Raw genomic sequence first — 15,851 nt, 5'->3', positions numbered from 1 at the left:
GGAAGAATAAGACAAAATTAGCAAAATCCATAAAACAGAGCCTTGGCTTGTAGACATTGCCTCCAGCTAAGGAGTAGGAAGAACTAAGGGGTACAAATCAAATGCAACTTGGATATCAAACAAAGGTGTCAAGAGAGAAAATAATCACATTGCTTAGTTAAACCTTACTGCATTCACATTTTTGTGACAAGCACTTGCCAAGCCTTGCCATTCTTGCCTCCCTCTTTACAACAAGCTTGTTGAGGAGGTTCTGTTTTTATCCCCATTTTATAGATGAAGAAGTTAAGCAATACTTCTAAGACTACAGAACTGGTAGGTATCTGAGCAGGATTCAAATGCAAAGTGATTCCTGATTGAATTTGTCAAGAAGAATCTGAGTCCTTAGAGCAACTGTTGGTGAGATATGCTTAGATCTTAAGAGCAGTTTTGCATGTGGATTTTCTTGCCTTTATGTTTAGATATTAGTCGCATCTACTACTTCACTTGTTTGCTAAGTTTTCTGCTGATTTCCAAAGCCCTAAATACCCAGACCACCACCTGCCTCTTCATACAGCTTTGTCCCAGTGCAAGTGGACAGGGTCCTGCACACAGCAGGGCCCTCTGCTCTGGGTTTAATGCTTTGTAATCACCATCTTGCATTTTTAAAAGTTGTATCTTTGTGTTTTAAATAAATTCCAATAGGGCAATGGAGGCTGTGCCTAGAGCTTTAAGATTCCGATTCACCTATGGTTCTGCCTTGCAGGTTCTCCAGTCCCTGCCCAGCTTCCCCATCCCTGCCCCAGCCCAATGACCTCTTTCTGTCCCATTTCTCACCTACCAAAGGGCCTGGGTGCAGGGGTGAAATACTCAGAGTCAGTCTGGGTACCTTTGAGACTCTGCATACATGCGTCACCGAGCCTAAGGGAGCATGACATGAAAGAGTAAATAGAATTTCACCATGACAGGTTGAGAGAGATACCACCGAGGAAGAAAGGAAAAAGGTTGTTTACTCCTTTTGAATGGAAGTCTCTCACATTTTAACTTTTCATTGAATTCTGCAAATTATGTAGTCATGCTTTTTATAAGGGTTTCTAGTACAAAGGCCCTCGAGCAGCATACAGGGTAACATGAATGAGTCAAGTGTATTGGGTAGACACTGGGACAATATATTTCCCTCCAAAAAAGAAGGGCCACCACTCCAGTTCTAGCCAAATCCTTCCTACAAAGGAAACTGAAACTAAAATCGCTGTATCTTCTGATTTTTCAAGTAAATGTGAATTTTTATACGAAACATCCAAATTCTTAAAAGGTCAATAATTGATATTTTAAAATTGTCAAAATATGAGGAAGACCAAATAAAATATCTTTGAGGACCAGATAAGGCTGGCCCATGGGCCACTAGTTTCCAGCCTCTGAATCTCTGATTTATTATAAATGCTGTTTTAAATATTATCTCCTCTACTAGACTTGGCTCTGTGAGAAAATATGCCAAGTATTTGTGATTTGCTCTTGAATCTCCAGAACCTGACATAATTCTTGCAAGTAATAGAAGCCAATGGTATGAAATAAAAGCCTAGTTACCTTGATCTATAATTGCTACCTGACAAGAAATGCTTAGGTAGGTATTTTTGATATTATTGAGTATTTTCAACATAGTGAATATTTATGCATACATACATGAAAATCATTATATTATCAAAACTTATACTCAACATTAGACAATTATTTCAGTGGTTTTATAACATGAAACATGTCTTTTATTTTGCAAAGTGCAAAGATCCAAGCACAAAGCATCATTTTCATCAAAGGGCTTAAGTATTAATATTCCTGAATGTCATGAATTTCTACACATAAAAGTTTAGAATTACATTGGGAAAGAAACATCAATGAATCAGGCTTTGAAAAACTCCTAGATCAATAGGTTAAAAAAAAAAACAAAAACCCACAACCTTTAAAAGTACACTTACAAGCTAAAACAAAACAAAACATAAAAACAGTAAAAAATAATCAAAAGATACCACATATATTTTTATTATAAACCTAGAATTTCAATAATAATTATAGATTATGAAATTTTCAAATATCCAGTCAGAAAATTAATGCTTCCCTTAAAAATTGTGCAGTGAATTTGATGTAACAAAACAACACTTGGCTCAGAGTCAAGATTCTTGGCAAGTCCTCAATTTACTTATTTGGTTATATAGCTTCCGACAGATTACTTACATTCTCTGGACCTTAATTTATTGGTAAATTAAAGATCATCTAACAGTTCTGGGGCTTTCTTCCATTTCTACTGTTCTATGATAATAAAGGTACCTCATTATTTTGAGTGATTTTCTTTTCTTTCAGTCATTCAGCATATTTTAGTTGAGTACCAACTATGTACCAGGTGCTATTCTAGACACTGAGGATACAAAAAATGAACAAAACAGGCAAAAACCTGCCCTCCTGAGGTTCATATTCTTGTCTCAGAGAAACATTAATACAAGAAATTAAGAGAATTTACACAATATATTAATGGTAGCAAATAATGTGGAAAAAATGGAGCAAAGTAAAAGGCTTTGGGAATATTGTTGGTGGACAGGAATTGAAATTTAAGGGCAGCGGTCAATGGCTTCATTGAGAAGTTGATATTAGAACAAAGACAAATAGGAAAAGATGTGAACCATGTGGATATCTGGGGAAAGGATATATTGAGCACAGAAAACAGCTAGTACAAAAGCCTTGAAACAGTAGTGCCCCTGTCATCATCAGTAAACAGCAAAGATGCCAGTTTGGTTTGAATAGAGAAGGTGAAGAGAAGAGAGTAGAAGATGAATTTATACAGGCAGCTTGGAGAAAGGATCATGTAGGACCTTTGCATAGACTTTGACTTTGACTCTGAGAAAAATAAGAGCAATCGGTTTTGAACAGGTTTTGAACAGAGGAGTAACTTAATATGACATAAATTTTAATACCTAGTCTATTATGTTGAGATTAGGCTATAGATGGGAAGGCAGAACCAGGTATAGACTGGTTAGAAAGCTAAGTAATTGTCCAGGTGAGACATGATTATGGCTCGGACTAACAAGAAGAAGGTGGTAGTGGAGGTGATAAAAAGTGGTTGGACTCTGTACTTATTTGGAAGGTAGTGCCAATGGACTTTTCTGATAGTTTGGGTGAGAGAATGAGAAAAAAAGAGGAGTTAAGGATAATTGAACAATTTCTGGCATGAGCAGCTGGAGGGATGGAATGGTCATTTACTGGTTGGTGAAGACTAGGTAGAACAGAGTTTGTGGTGACTAGGAGCTCATTTGGGATATGCCAAGTTTACATGGTGATTTCAGATATGCAGTAAGATATAAGAATCTGGGACTCAAGAGAGAGGTTCAGGTTAAAGACACAAATTTTGATAAATAGTACTTTTATCATGATGAGCACTGAGTAATGTATAGAATTGTTAAACCACTATATTGCACACCTGCAACTAATATAACACTGTATGGTAACTATACTGGAATTAAAATTTTAAAAATTAATTAAAAAGTTGGAAATTGTCAACATATAAATAGTACTTAAAACTGTGAGACTGAATAATGTCAACAAAGAGTTGAGTGTTCAGAGCAAAGGGAATTAACATACAGATTACAACTGGGGATGTTCCCATGTCAACAGGTCAAAAACAATGGTGGAACCAGCCACAGAGTTAAAGAAGGAATGGCCAGCAAGGTAGGAGGATGCCAGGAGAGTATGATATCCTGACATCTAGGGTGAGAAGGTATTCCAGGGGGAAGTGATCAGCATGCCTAATGCTCCTCAAAGTGGAATGAGGACTAAGTAACTTTGGATTTATCAGTGTAACAGTCACCGGTGATACTGACGAGAATTCCCTAGAATGGATGAGGACTAAACCCAAGTGGAGTGGTTAAGAGGAAGAGAAAGAAAGGAACTAGAAACACTATCTATAGACAACTCTTTTGAGGAGTTTCACCATGAAAAGAAGCAGAGAAATAGCGTGGAAGCTATAGAAATAGGGTGGAAATAGGGTCAAGTGGGGGCCATTTCTAAAGATGGGAAGAAAATGGCTTGTTTGTGTGCTAATCGGAATGCTCTGGTAACAAAGAAATATTGATAATGTAGGAAGAAGGGGAAATAATTGCTTGAGTGATACTTCTAAGTGGGTGAGAGGAGCTGGTCTTAGCTGGAGGACAGTTCATCTTCAGAAATAGGAGAAAAGGAAGAGCAAAAGCAACAGGGTTAGTAGGTGGGGAGTCATTGGGTGACATATAAATTAATTTATTATTGTAGTAATTTTTTAAGGTAATAGCTAACATTTTGGGGTTGCTTAACATGTGCCAGAAACTTTAAAAAATATTACCTGTATTATTTAATTCTTGCAACACTCATAAAAATAATTTGATGTATTTAATGGATGAAGAAGTAGAAAGTTGAAAACACTTGTGCACTATCAAGCCCAGTCCAGTGACAGAGCCTGGCTTCTGCCCTGGTGGTGTGAGTTGAGAGCCTGTTCTAACTACTATGCTGTCTTGCTTCTGTTCTTTCCAGGAAAAAAAAAATCACTGATCTTACTCTGTACAGATAATTTTTTGCTGTCATCCTTTTAACAAAATGCTAACTTTTATTAGACTCTAATTGGTGATATTATAACATAACTTTATGAAAATCAATCCTGTAGATATCTGTTAAAGTTTTATTATAGAATTGTACCTTAGGCAGAAATTAAGAATTACCATGTATTCATAAATTACACTTGAAAAATTATTTAACTTTATCATAAATCTGGTGGTGCTCATACCCACAGTGAAAGTGAGATAGGGAAAAAAAGAAGTGATTCACATTTCCCATGTGGGAACATTGGGGCATATGATTACTGAATGGAATGGCCTGAGAAATAGTATTGCTTACATTGTGTTTGGTCCCTTGCCTGCTTTCTCGGTGCTTGTAAGTTAAATCTATTTACATGAGTCTTTGTTGCATTTCTAGAATTTTTTTTTCTAGAAGTATTTTTAAAGTATTTTTTAAAAATACTTTTTTAAAAATACTTTTTTTTAAGTATTTTTAAAAAATAATACAGTATATACCATGGGTCTTGAAGTTTACCGGAAAACTGCTATGTTCACCTTGTTCACTTCAGGATAGAAGTGCATTGCCTCTTCCCTTTTCTGGATTTCTGTGCTCTACTCAGGCTTCAGTGGACTCAATATCCACTCCTTCTGTCTTCTCAATCTTAGATAAGGCACAAAACACAAAATTTAAATGACAGGAGCTCTCTGATGCAGATGTATTGGTAATTTCAGATCATCAGGCTCTGTGACCTATGCAGCTTATTCTTAAATGCTCAGCATATTTGTAGGCTAGAGTCCTGAGATTACAGGTTTTTTTAAGGCCAAAAGGCAAAATATGCCCAAGGGATACAAGTGTGTGACTCCTCCAGGTTCATCATAACCCCCAATTCAAAACTTCTGTGCTACAACAAATACAGAGCTTGTTTAATGGATTTAGTTCCTGGAAGCTGTCTTAGCAGAATTTACTTAAGGCTTTCCACTTTGTGCTACAAAATGAGAAGTTTAACCAGGATATCGGTTGATGCATTTCCTTTGCCATTTTTCTAAGAGCAAGACTGGAAAGTTTTATGACACTGTGTTCTTCGGCTGGCAGGATTTAAACCAACAAGGTTCCCTCGACACAAGAAAAGGTTGCCACTGTTCTCATAGCAGCTTGTTTTGAGTTGAGCAGTATACGCATTTCTAATACATCCTGGAAGGTGCCAAGATCAGTCACTTACCTTGGACCATAGTTCAGTGGACACTATAATGATTGTATTTTAAAATTCGTGTCCAGTCTTTGTGTGAATACCCCTGGGGCCTTAAACTGCTCTGAAGGCACAGACTGCTCTCTGTGCAACCTTTCTCCAAGGTCACCATAAACCCTGCTTCCGTTTGCCCTACCAATACCCATTATTTCTAGCTTTGACCTTACGTCTTAGCTTTTGGCTCTCACTCACACATAGTCTGTACCTTCTTATTTCCCTCCCTACCCCTGCTTACCTCTTTCCCTATCCCTGCTATGATAACTACCCAGTAAGTTTTTTATTGTTTTTTTTTTTTTTTTTTTTTCCCCTCATAGCTTCAGGCTCAACATGATTTCCATGTATTCTTGCCTTGTCCAAGTCCTTCAGTCATGTCAGCCCCTCTCCTCCTCCCTTGCAGTCCGCATACAACCACCTTTGGTCAGTTTATAACATCTGTTTATGGGACTTGATATCATCAAATGATGCACCCCTCCCAGACTTATCCTACAAAGCTTTGCTCTTTGGGTGTTTAACTACCTGCTGGCCATGCAGCTTCCTTGAACTCCATCTGCACAGGACTCCCTTCAAATGTTCAGTCAACAGTGTAGCTGTAAATGAATATGATCTTCTCACCAGAGATGAACTCTGTTGCCTCTAAACTCTTATTCCTTCTAAACATGTTTTGTCAGGTCCCCAGATTTTTATAGCACTTATCAGACTCCCTTATATGGTAAGTATTACTTTACACCTCTTACTTTCCCTTCTATATTTTAAGCCCCTTGAGAGTAGCAGTCAGGAGTTAGAAATATAAGTGTCACCCATAAGACTCACTTCCAAAAAGTTGTCTCTGGCTAACGAATGACTATGTGTCTCATGATGGCAGTGAAGAAAGGAGAGAAAGTGATAAAAGGAAAATAGGTTAGCATTTATTAAAGTAATATAAATACAGATTGATTTTTTTTATTCCTGGACTAGAGCCAAGAGATGGATGATAAAGATGGCCAAAGGGTTAGGAAGGCTCAGAGGGCATTCTGGGTAGCTGGGGAAGACATTTCAAGGCAGCCAGGCCTCAGTGGGTGTTTTTAATTCCCTGATTATTCATCCAGCACATCATTAGCCTATATGCTGGAGTATGTCCAGGTATTTGGAGGCAGTGGGCAGGTGTCCATGATCTATGACCAAAGATGGCCACATGTCTTATACTTATACAAAGGAGTTTAGCTGTGAAGTATGTGGAGAGGAAGCCTGATCATTGACCAATCCCTCCAAGTTATGCTGTTCAGATTGTAGAATTGTGCCTGAAGGACTGGGCCTTCACTCAGAGGGCACGTGGGTAGTGGTATGTGGGCTGATATAGGACATAGGTCCATCAAAGCAAAAAGGACTCTGAGCAGGGATAGCAAAATCTGCCACTGCCAGCCCTGAACTGCAAACCCATTGGCCCTTCTGTGGGACCTGAGGTTTGAGCACAGTATCAAAGCCCTCTTGGTTATGTATTTGGTCTCTGTTCTCACAACCTTGGGGATTTTATCGCCCTCCTTAGAGGCTGTTCTAATTGTTTAGCTTCACAGTGAGCATCTTCTTCACTGAGGTGAATCCTAAAAGCTGGGCTCATTTCTTCTCTATCTCTTTGCATAAAGTTTAATGGGCATGCAATCTTTTAGCTTTTCTTTTTTTCTGTGTCTGAAAAGTTGTGATAACAAAAATAACAATGGCTGTAAGCTTGTGTGGAGTTAATTATTTTAAATGAGCAAAGAAGACCAAACACCTGAGAAGAAAATGCTCAGAAATTGGAAAGAAAGCATTCTGCTCTGCGGCAGTTGGTTGGTATTTGGCTCTTTTATTTTCCTCCTGGGTAACATAAGAGCCATTGAGCTCAGGGGACGTGAACATCCTGTACAGGAAATAGATGGCGTATGGAGGGGGTGGGGGGGCACCTGGCAGTCGTTCTTTGAATCCTTCAGTGAGCGTCACTTGAATATATTATAGAAGCAAGTAAAGGGCTGGAAAACAGGCTCTGCTTGGATGGCTTCCAGGACACTTCACAAAGCTCAGGAAAAGCTCAGCTAAGCCACATGCATTTTATGTTTTCCTAAGGAAAGACTCTGCTTTTTTGGTCTCAGGGTTAAGGAGTTTCAGCAAGTTTTTATAGAGACAATAAAACATTCTCTTTATATTCCCCTCTGTCAGTGAAAGGAGCCCAGAGGGATAGAATTGAGGATGTGGGCACTTAAGTGTCTGCTGAGCCGGTTAGCTCCCAGAGAGGTGTTTGTGAAGTGACTATATGGTGGAGAGCCCCTAGCCACCTAGCTTCACTGGGTGTGTGTGTGTGTGTGTGTGTGTGTGTGTGTGTGTGTGTGTGTGTTGTATAAAATCTTAGTTGAAACTTGAAGTAATTAAACTCAGAAAACTGGATGTGTGCATTTCAGGACTTCTTATTTTGACCGGATAGCCCAAAATGAACACCAGTTCATCCCTACCAGAAAATGGGCTTTATCTTGAGAACAAAGTAAGCACCATGGAAATTGTGAAGTAGAGAGAGGCAGGAAGGTGAGGGGGAAATGACAATGGTCTTAAGACTGTCAAGAGCTGTACCTTTTATTCTCCTCCCAAAAATATTTTTGAAGAGAAAACTAAAGCATTTGCTGTTCCTTTGTGAGAATGATTTGGAAAGCTCATTGGAGCAAAAAGCCCATTTATGAACTGACTCCAGCCTTTCTTTGACCTGTCATACACCATTGTGTTTATTTGAGAACCTGAGATTTACAGTGAGTGAATATTAACAGGGACCAGAACCTGTAGTCATTGCAATTTGCATTTGCCAGTGCAGTTTTTTCTGTATCTGCTCAACTTAAATTGTTTCTTGGCCAGAAAAAAATGTGATGTTAGCTTTCTCACTTATATTTTTCTATAGGAATCTTCCTACTATCTTTAAGGCATTCTGCCTCACTCACAAACTTGTATTTTTATGGTTTAGAATTAATGTTTTATTATACTGTCATTTGCCTTAAATGTTAGCCACAAAAACTGTATATAATTATAGTAAATGGAGACACTGAATATTTCTGACGTTAGGCAAGCAGCTAACAATGCCCCTAAGTTTAAAATATTAGTGTATTTTTTTTCCAGGTTTTCAGTTTAATTCTATTAAGATTAGAAATCAGACTCATTTTTTTCTTTATGTGATTGCAATTTATGAGTAAGAATCAACTGGTTAAATAACTATGAGGATAGGTTTTGAAGTGGGTAAGGAAATTATCCTGGTGCTAATGAAGAAATGTGCAAAGAAAGATCTTCAAGAAGAACCAAGAGCTATATTAAATTTTAGCTGTCACTGAGTGTCTTTCAAGAGAAGTGTGCCCTTAAGTTAATTTTCCACTTTCTAACTAGGAAGCGCATATCACACCCTTGACCAACTTACTGATCACTTGACACAAGAGAGTATGATGCAAGGTTCCTAAACTACCCGCACACGCTATGTATAAAGCCATATAGATCAGGTACTTGAACTGAGTAGGGACAACCTAGCTCTACTTCAGCCTAATAAGGCAGCGCCACCTACTGCACACAAGCTTTATTTATGTTGGAGATTGTTGAATAGAAACTGGTCTCTACAGACCTGAGCGCAAAACAAAATCATGCTGCCTTCTATTCTCTTCTAAGATGTAAATCTCAGTCAATTTATTGAAATATTTGTTTTCTTAGTGTATATACGTATGTGTCAGTGAATCAATATATGTATGTAAACATTCATATTGGGAATTATAGAGTGGGAGAGAAATGGGAGATAGAAGAATGTAAATATAAAAAAAACATAAGAATAAGGACTATTCCTTTCAGATGTCTACTGATGTGTCTTTTATTCTGAAAATAAGACTGATGTACCTTCATATGCCCTTTTACATATACTTATGACATAAAAATCAATAATTAGCCAATGCTTGTTTTAAATGAATCGTTGTCCAAATTTCATTGTAGGCTGCCCACAAGTGAGTCCTTCATTAAATGATTACAGATTTAATAGGCCTTCATTGTATTCCCCTTTGTCTGGTGTTTTTTTTATTCCTACTGTAACATGTAATTCTACAATATTTTAAAATAATAACTCGTTATGTATTTTGCATTATAGTATCACATAAGCATTTACATAAAGTATTAACAAGAGTGCATCTTTTTATTCAGTTTGGGTCATTAATTATTCTTTCAACCATTTTGGTTTATTTCATTTGGTCTATTACAACACAACATAAAATAACTAAGTGATGGTAGATAAGGTACAATAGTGATTATGATTGTTTATATCATTCCCTATAACTCTTCCAAGGACTGAACTGGTTATTGACCATTTACATCATTCATGGTGAAACTTACACTTTTGTGCTGAGAAGATCATATCATTTCAGGTCCTGAATTATAATTAATTTTCAACATACATTCATTTCTATTAAATTTCATTGCCATACTACTATTAATTTATTTGTATGTTAATGAAATGTCACACAGTCTGAAATGTGTAGGATTTGACATTTATCAGAGCCTTGATTTCCAAATAAACTAAAATATAATATAACTTTTTCCCATATCATATGCCAACATCATGATTATATACTTGAAACAAGTCAAGTATCTAGACATACAAAAAACACAGATGGTTTCAGTTTTGTACCTGATTTGAAGAAAGCCTATTTGAATTGTCAAAAACTTGATTTTTTTCATATTTGCCTATATCTTTAAAAACTTTTGTTATGGGGCTCCTGTGTGGCTCAGTTGGTTAAGTATCTGCCTTCAGCTCAGGTCATATTCCCAGGCTCCTGGGACGGAGCCCCATGTCGGGCCCCCTGTTCAGTGGGGAGTCTGCTTCTCCCTCTGACTGCTGCTCTCCCTGCTTGTGCTTTCTCTCTCTTCTCTCTTCTTTCCTCTCTCCCTCTCTCTCTCTCTCCCTCTCACCCCTCTCTCGGTCTCTCTCAAATAAATAAAATCTTTTATAAAAATATAAATAAATAAAAACCAAAAACTTTTGTTATATTTATTGTAACTTACTCATTCAATTAAACTGATTGAGGGGCACCCGGATGGCTCAGTTGTTTAAGCGTCTGCCTTTGGCTCAGGTCATGATCCCAGGGTCCTGGGATCAAGCCCCACAGGCTCCCTGCTCAGCAGGAAGCCCGCTTCACCCTCTCCCACTCCGCTTGCTTGTGTTCCCTCTCTCGCTGTCTCTCTCTCTCTCTCTCTGCCAAATAAATAAATCTTAAAAATAAATAATAAATAAATAATAAAAAATAAATAAAAATAAAACTGATTGAATATCTGCCATATGTGAGACCTATGCTGGGCTCGGGTATTAAAACATAAATTCCTTGCTGTCAGTGAGCTCCCTTTCTTACAGAGCAAATAGTGTGTGGATAGTTCTAGAACAGTAAGAAAAGAAATTGTAGGCACAAAGGTAAGTAACTTAAACTTCAGTAACTGAGGTGGGGGTGGGGGTGGGTGGCAGCAGGACAGGGAAGTACACATGTTCAGTTCACCTGGGACTCTAGACTGCGAGTGCGAATGTTCTGACAGGAGAGACTGGAGCAGTAAGCAGACTTGAGGTAATGGAGGCTGTTTTATGCCTTTGGACTTTATTCTGAACGCTTTAGTGTTTTTACAATGTTTAAAGTAGAGCGGGGAGGGAGTGAATGATGGGATGGAATTAGAGGAGATTAGAAAGTCCCCTCCAGGGACTCTGGGGACACTGTTAAGAAAAGGTTCAGGTAGGGCATGACTGGAAGGAGAGGGATAGTAATGGATCCAGAGAAGACTGAGAAGTGATGAAGGCGGAGGGCATGGGGACAGTGACTGTCTGGTGGGTTCTACAACAGTAGAACTAATTCAATGTCCCCAAAATGTGAAGATCATAGAAGAAGTCCAGGAAAACTGGTTTCCAGCCTGGAAGGAGTTTGGTGACACCACCCACTAGGCCACAGGTGGTCCCCAGACTGGAGGTGAGCAGGCCAGAGAGGAGTTCTACTGTACATATGGTAAGTATACCCAGCAGAGAGATCCAAAGGTGGCTGACGGCAGACATCTGGAATTCGAGAGATTGGATCAGACCTCTTCAAATCGAATCAATTGTGAATCCTTAATAGTGTGTGTACCTTGACTAGAAGAATAACCTGGTTTCCATCCCCGAGACCTTCATCTGTTCCCTGTTCTTACAACCCCCGTTCCTCCCTGCAGAGGACTGGTATGAACAGCTGTATCCCCTCATCCGTACCCTGAAGGACTGCATGGGAGAAGTGGTGAGCCGAGCCAAGCAGTCCCTAGACCTTCGTGCTCCTTCAGGAACTTGCGCACAAGCTTGCCCCAGTGCTTGATGCTGACGCTCAGAAGGGACACATCGTCTTCAGCCAAGTCAGTAGGTGCCTCTTGGGAGCACAGCATGGGGCTGGGTGGCTAAAAGGTATCCTCGGTGATGGTAGAGGTCTTCTTTTGGTAGTTTCATTTTTTTAAAGAGATTCCTTACTTGAAGCTTTAGTATCAGTTTTCCTAATCCATAATAAATCTGAACTGAACAGAAACAGCTTTGAGATCTTAAGGATTTAATTCTGCAGAGAGGTGGCCAAGTCTCTGAAATGTATGCTCTGTTCACGGTGCAGAGAATCAGGGAAGAAAAGGCCTCCCACCCTGTCATCATATTATGCCCTGAGGTCCCCACACAGCACACAGTGGAAGGAAAGGGGTGCCTGCCTTGCACAGAGGTGGCGGCAGAGACTGGCAGAAGGGATCTGTTTGCCATCTCCCATTTCTACAGCTCCCTAATGAATCCCAGGACAGGGCCTCATAATGACCTCTTATACGTTTTGTTTGTCTATAAAATAAGTTTGCAGGGCAGTAATGCTTAAAGGCAAGATTTAACAGGACCACTTCCATTGCCTTCAGCCAACCCTGTCTCATGACACTGAGGCTGGTGTCTGTCACAGTGGCTTGTCCTGGGGGCCTTTCTTTTCCCTTCTGCCTCAAAACCCACAGCTGAGTTTTATAGACCTACACGTGGAGGAAGGGAGACAGAAGGAAAGGGAATATTTTAATCAAACTGTCCATGTCCTCCACTAGTTCATGAATGTTTCACATACTTGAAAAATTTTAATTAATTCTGTGATGCCTCAAAAATCTTAAGGATTTTTCAATTAAAGTTTGCTGACTCCAGTCAATTTCTTCAATGACTTTTTTTCTTTTCTTTTAGCTTGCTGGATTGGTTTGTGGTTTTATCATTAAATTACACACAAGTTTGCATGACCCTGGGTTCCTACAGCAGCTTCACACAGTGGGATTGATAGTGCAGTATGAAGGACTGCTAAGTACATATAGTGAGTATCGCTTTAGTACATGTTAAACTCATACTCTCATTCATAAGGATATTTGATCTATAGATTTCTGCAGTTTAAACATAAAAATGTGGAATAACCTTGATGACCTAAGCATTACAGAAATAATGTAACTTTCAGTTCTTTGCATTCATTGACCTTGTAACTGTATTCTTACCCCCATTATGTTTTGAAAATGGAATTATAGATTATTTCATGGAGTATGAATAGTGGAGTCTGAGCAGACATCTGTCTTTTTAATATAAAAGGCTCTCTGCCAACATAGTTTCAATGACTGGATTTTTAAAGTCCCAACTCTCTAATGTGTGGAACTGCACTATTTAATACATAGCCTGGTGTGGCTTTTCAGCACTTGACATGTGTCTAGTCCAAATCAATATCTACTAAATATGCACACCAGGTTTCAAAAGACTAGTAAAAACTAGTTTTATAAAAAAAAAATGAATAATTTTACATTGATTTTTAACTGAAATGATATTTGGGATATACTGAGTTAGAGTAAAATATATTATTAATATTAATTTCATATTTATAAATTTTACTCTTTTAAAAATATACCTATCAAGAAATTTAAAATTGTATGTGATCTGCATTATATTTCTATTGGATAGTGTGGATCTATCTCTATTTCTAGAAATCAGATATCATGCCTATCAATGGAAAGACAGCTGCATGATACTCTGTTTCCTAAAGGAGTTAAAACTTCTCTGTAGTCTTCCTGCAAATGTATACATTTTTCTTTTCCCTTAAAGGGTACTTGGACTGCTGGAGTCCACTGAAATGGTTCTTATTTCACTGGTGAAATTCTTCAACCTCTGAGGAAAAGCATTTAGAGTATATTCACTGCATTCAGAAACTCATTCACTAAAATGCTAGAACAAATCCCAGCAGGGAGATGTAGTACCAAATGACATTTCCTTTAAATAGTATGTTTGTAACAATGCTCCTTTTCCCTTGTGTAGGTGATGAAATCGGAATGCTAGAGGACATGGCTGTTGGCATTTCAGATTTGAAGAAAGTCGCATTTAAAATAATTGAAGCCAAATCCAATGATGTCTTGCCAGTTATAACAGGAAGGCGGTAAGTGGTACCCATTTCCTTGGGACCAGGCTTTGTTAGATGTTTGTCTTAACTCCTGACAGAGGAGCCAAAGAGAATTAAGGTTTGGTTTGGAAAATTTTCTTTTGTTCCTTTTTTTCCAATTTGGTGGAGAAATGAATGTAAGTGACATAATAGGGGAAGATCTTGAAAAACTAGAAGGTTCATGAATGTTTATAAATGTGTGTGATAGTGAGGTGAGCATGGTGATGGTCCCCCATGAAATATGAGGGATTTCAAAAGAATAGCAGGCACGAGAAGAACACTTTTCTCTTTCTTACTATCTAGTCCAAAGCTCTAGGTGTTTTTACTTTTGCTGGAATCATTTGGCTAATAGAGTCATAATTCCTGAAATGACTTTAAATTAAATTCTGTTAAAAGCAGCAACATTTTAGAAAAGATCTATTTCTGTGTCAGGGGCATATACCACCATTTTTCTTAATTATTTTTGACAATTCACTCACAGACTGAAATTTCCGAGAATGTTTTTAAATAAATAGCTTCGAAGGTCAGTGAATGATGGGCAAAATATCAGAAATAATTAAGAAAATGATGGTGCATAGAGTAGACCTCCAACAGAAGAGTTATATCCTGTGGTAAATCATTTTAGTCGGAAGCCCACCAAATTATAACCATTCTGGCATTAGCACTTTTCAGTGCTGCATGAGGATATTTGAAATTTGAAACATTCTTAGATCATAATGAAAAAATATGAATGTGCAAAGAGAAAATCCTTTTCATGGTGGAGACAGATGGAAAAGAAAGTAAGTATAAAAGTTCAAAATGAACTTGCTTTCTTGTCTATAGTAAACATACGTTATTTTAAACTTTGTATAAAGGCTGCTCAGAGAAACATGACTGAATGAAAGGTGACTATTTCATATACATAAAGAAAAAATATCCTCATAATACTAAATATATCATCTGTGAACTAATGCTTAATTTTCCGTGCACTGGAAGAAAGAAGAATAAAATTGTTCATATACACACCTGGAAAATAGTACCATTCTATATGATCAAAAGTGGGGAACTGATACTTTTATTACAATTGATATGGGAAGTTTACCAGGCCATTGGGTATAGCAGAGGACAGATGCTTTTTCTGAGGGAGTCTGTAGGTTGTATCTAAATTCAAAAGTTACAAACCAGATGTGAGTGGAACTTACAGAATATGGCAAAGTGAGCAGTTTGGTAAATCCTCTCTCCAAACATCAACATCACAATTGGACAGAATTGCCAAAAACAATGACCTTGAGACAAAAGAAATAAGTCAAATGTGCACACAAACTTACAAGTACTTATAATGAAAAACCAGTGGATATTGATTAAGACACATACATGGTGTCTGTGGCACTCTTGCCCAGTGTTGCTCCCATAAAACCCAGCTCAGTCGGCACAGTTTTAAGGGGGTAACACAGGCTGAAGGACCAGCAGTTTCACTACCAGAGGGGCTGACTTGATTTGGATTGGAAAGCAGAAAAAAACACACTCCTAAAAAGTTGCTGGAAACGGGTGATTTAGATGACAATTTCATTCACAATAGCGTCAAAAAGAATAATTACATCAGACCGAATTTAACAAAGTACTCTAAGAATTGTACACAGAACACACAAAAT

The 15,851-nt window shown here is 38.1% G+C and overlaps 1 protein-coding gene across 1 annotated transcript in view; it reads left to right on the top strand.

Annotated features, from left to right (window-relative positions):
* The window catches only part of INPP4B (inositol polyphosphate-4-phosphatase type II B), an 832,665-nt gene that overhangs the window by 731,218 nt on the left and 85,596 nt on the right, over positions 1 to 15,851 (top strand). Inside the window, 5 exon segments of the mRNA XM_047718523.1 lie at positions 11,990 to 12,075; positions 12,077 to 12,106; positions 12,108 to 12,167; positions 12,996 to 13,119; positions 14,100 to 14,217. Of these exon segments, the coding sequence (XP_047574479.1) occupies positions 11,990 to 12,075; positions 12,077 to 12,106; positions 12,108 to 12,167; positions 12,996 to 13,119; positions 14,100 to 14,217 (418 nt within the window).

Source organism: Lutra lutra, chromosome 2, assembly GCF_902655055.1.
Source record: "Lutra lutra chromosome 2, mLutLut1.2, whole genome shotgun sequence".
NCBI lineage: Eukaryota > Metazoa > Chordata > Mammalia > Carnivora > Mustelidae > Lutra > Lutra lutra.
The sequence above is the reverse complement of the archived record's forward strand: the minus strand, read 5'-3'. Positions and strand labels throughout refer to the sequence as shown.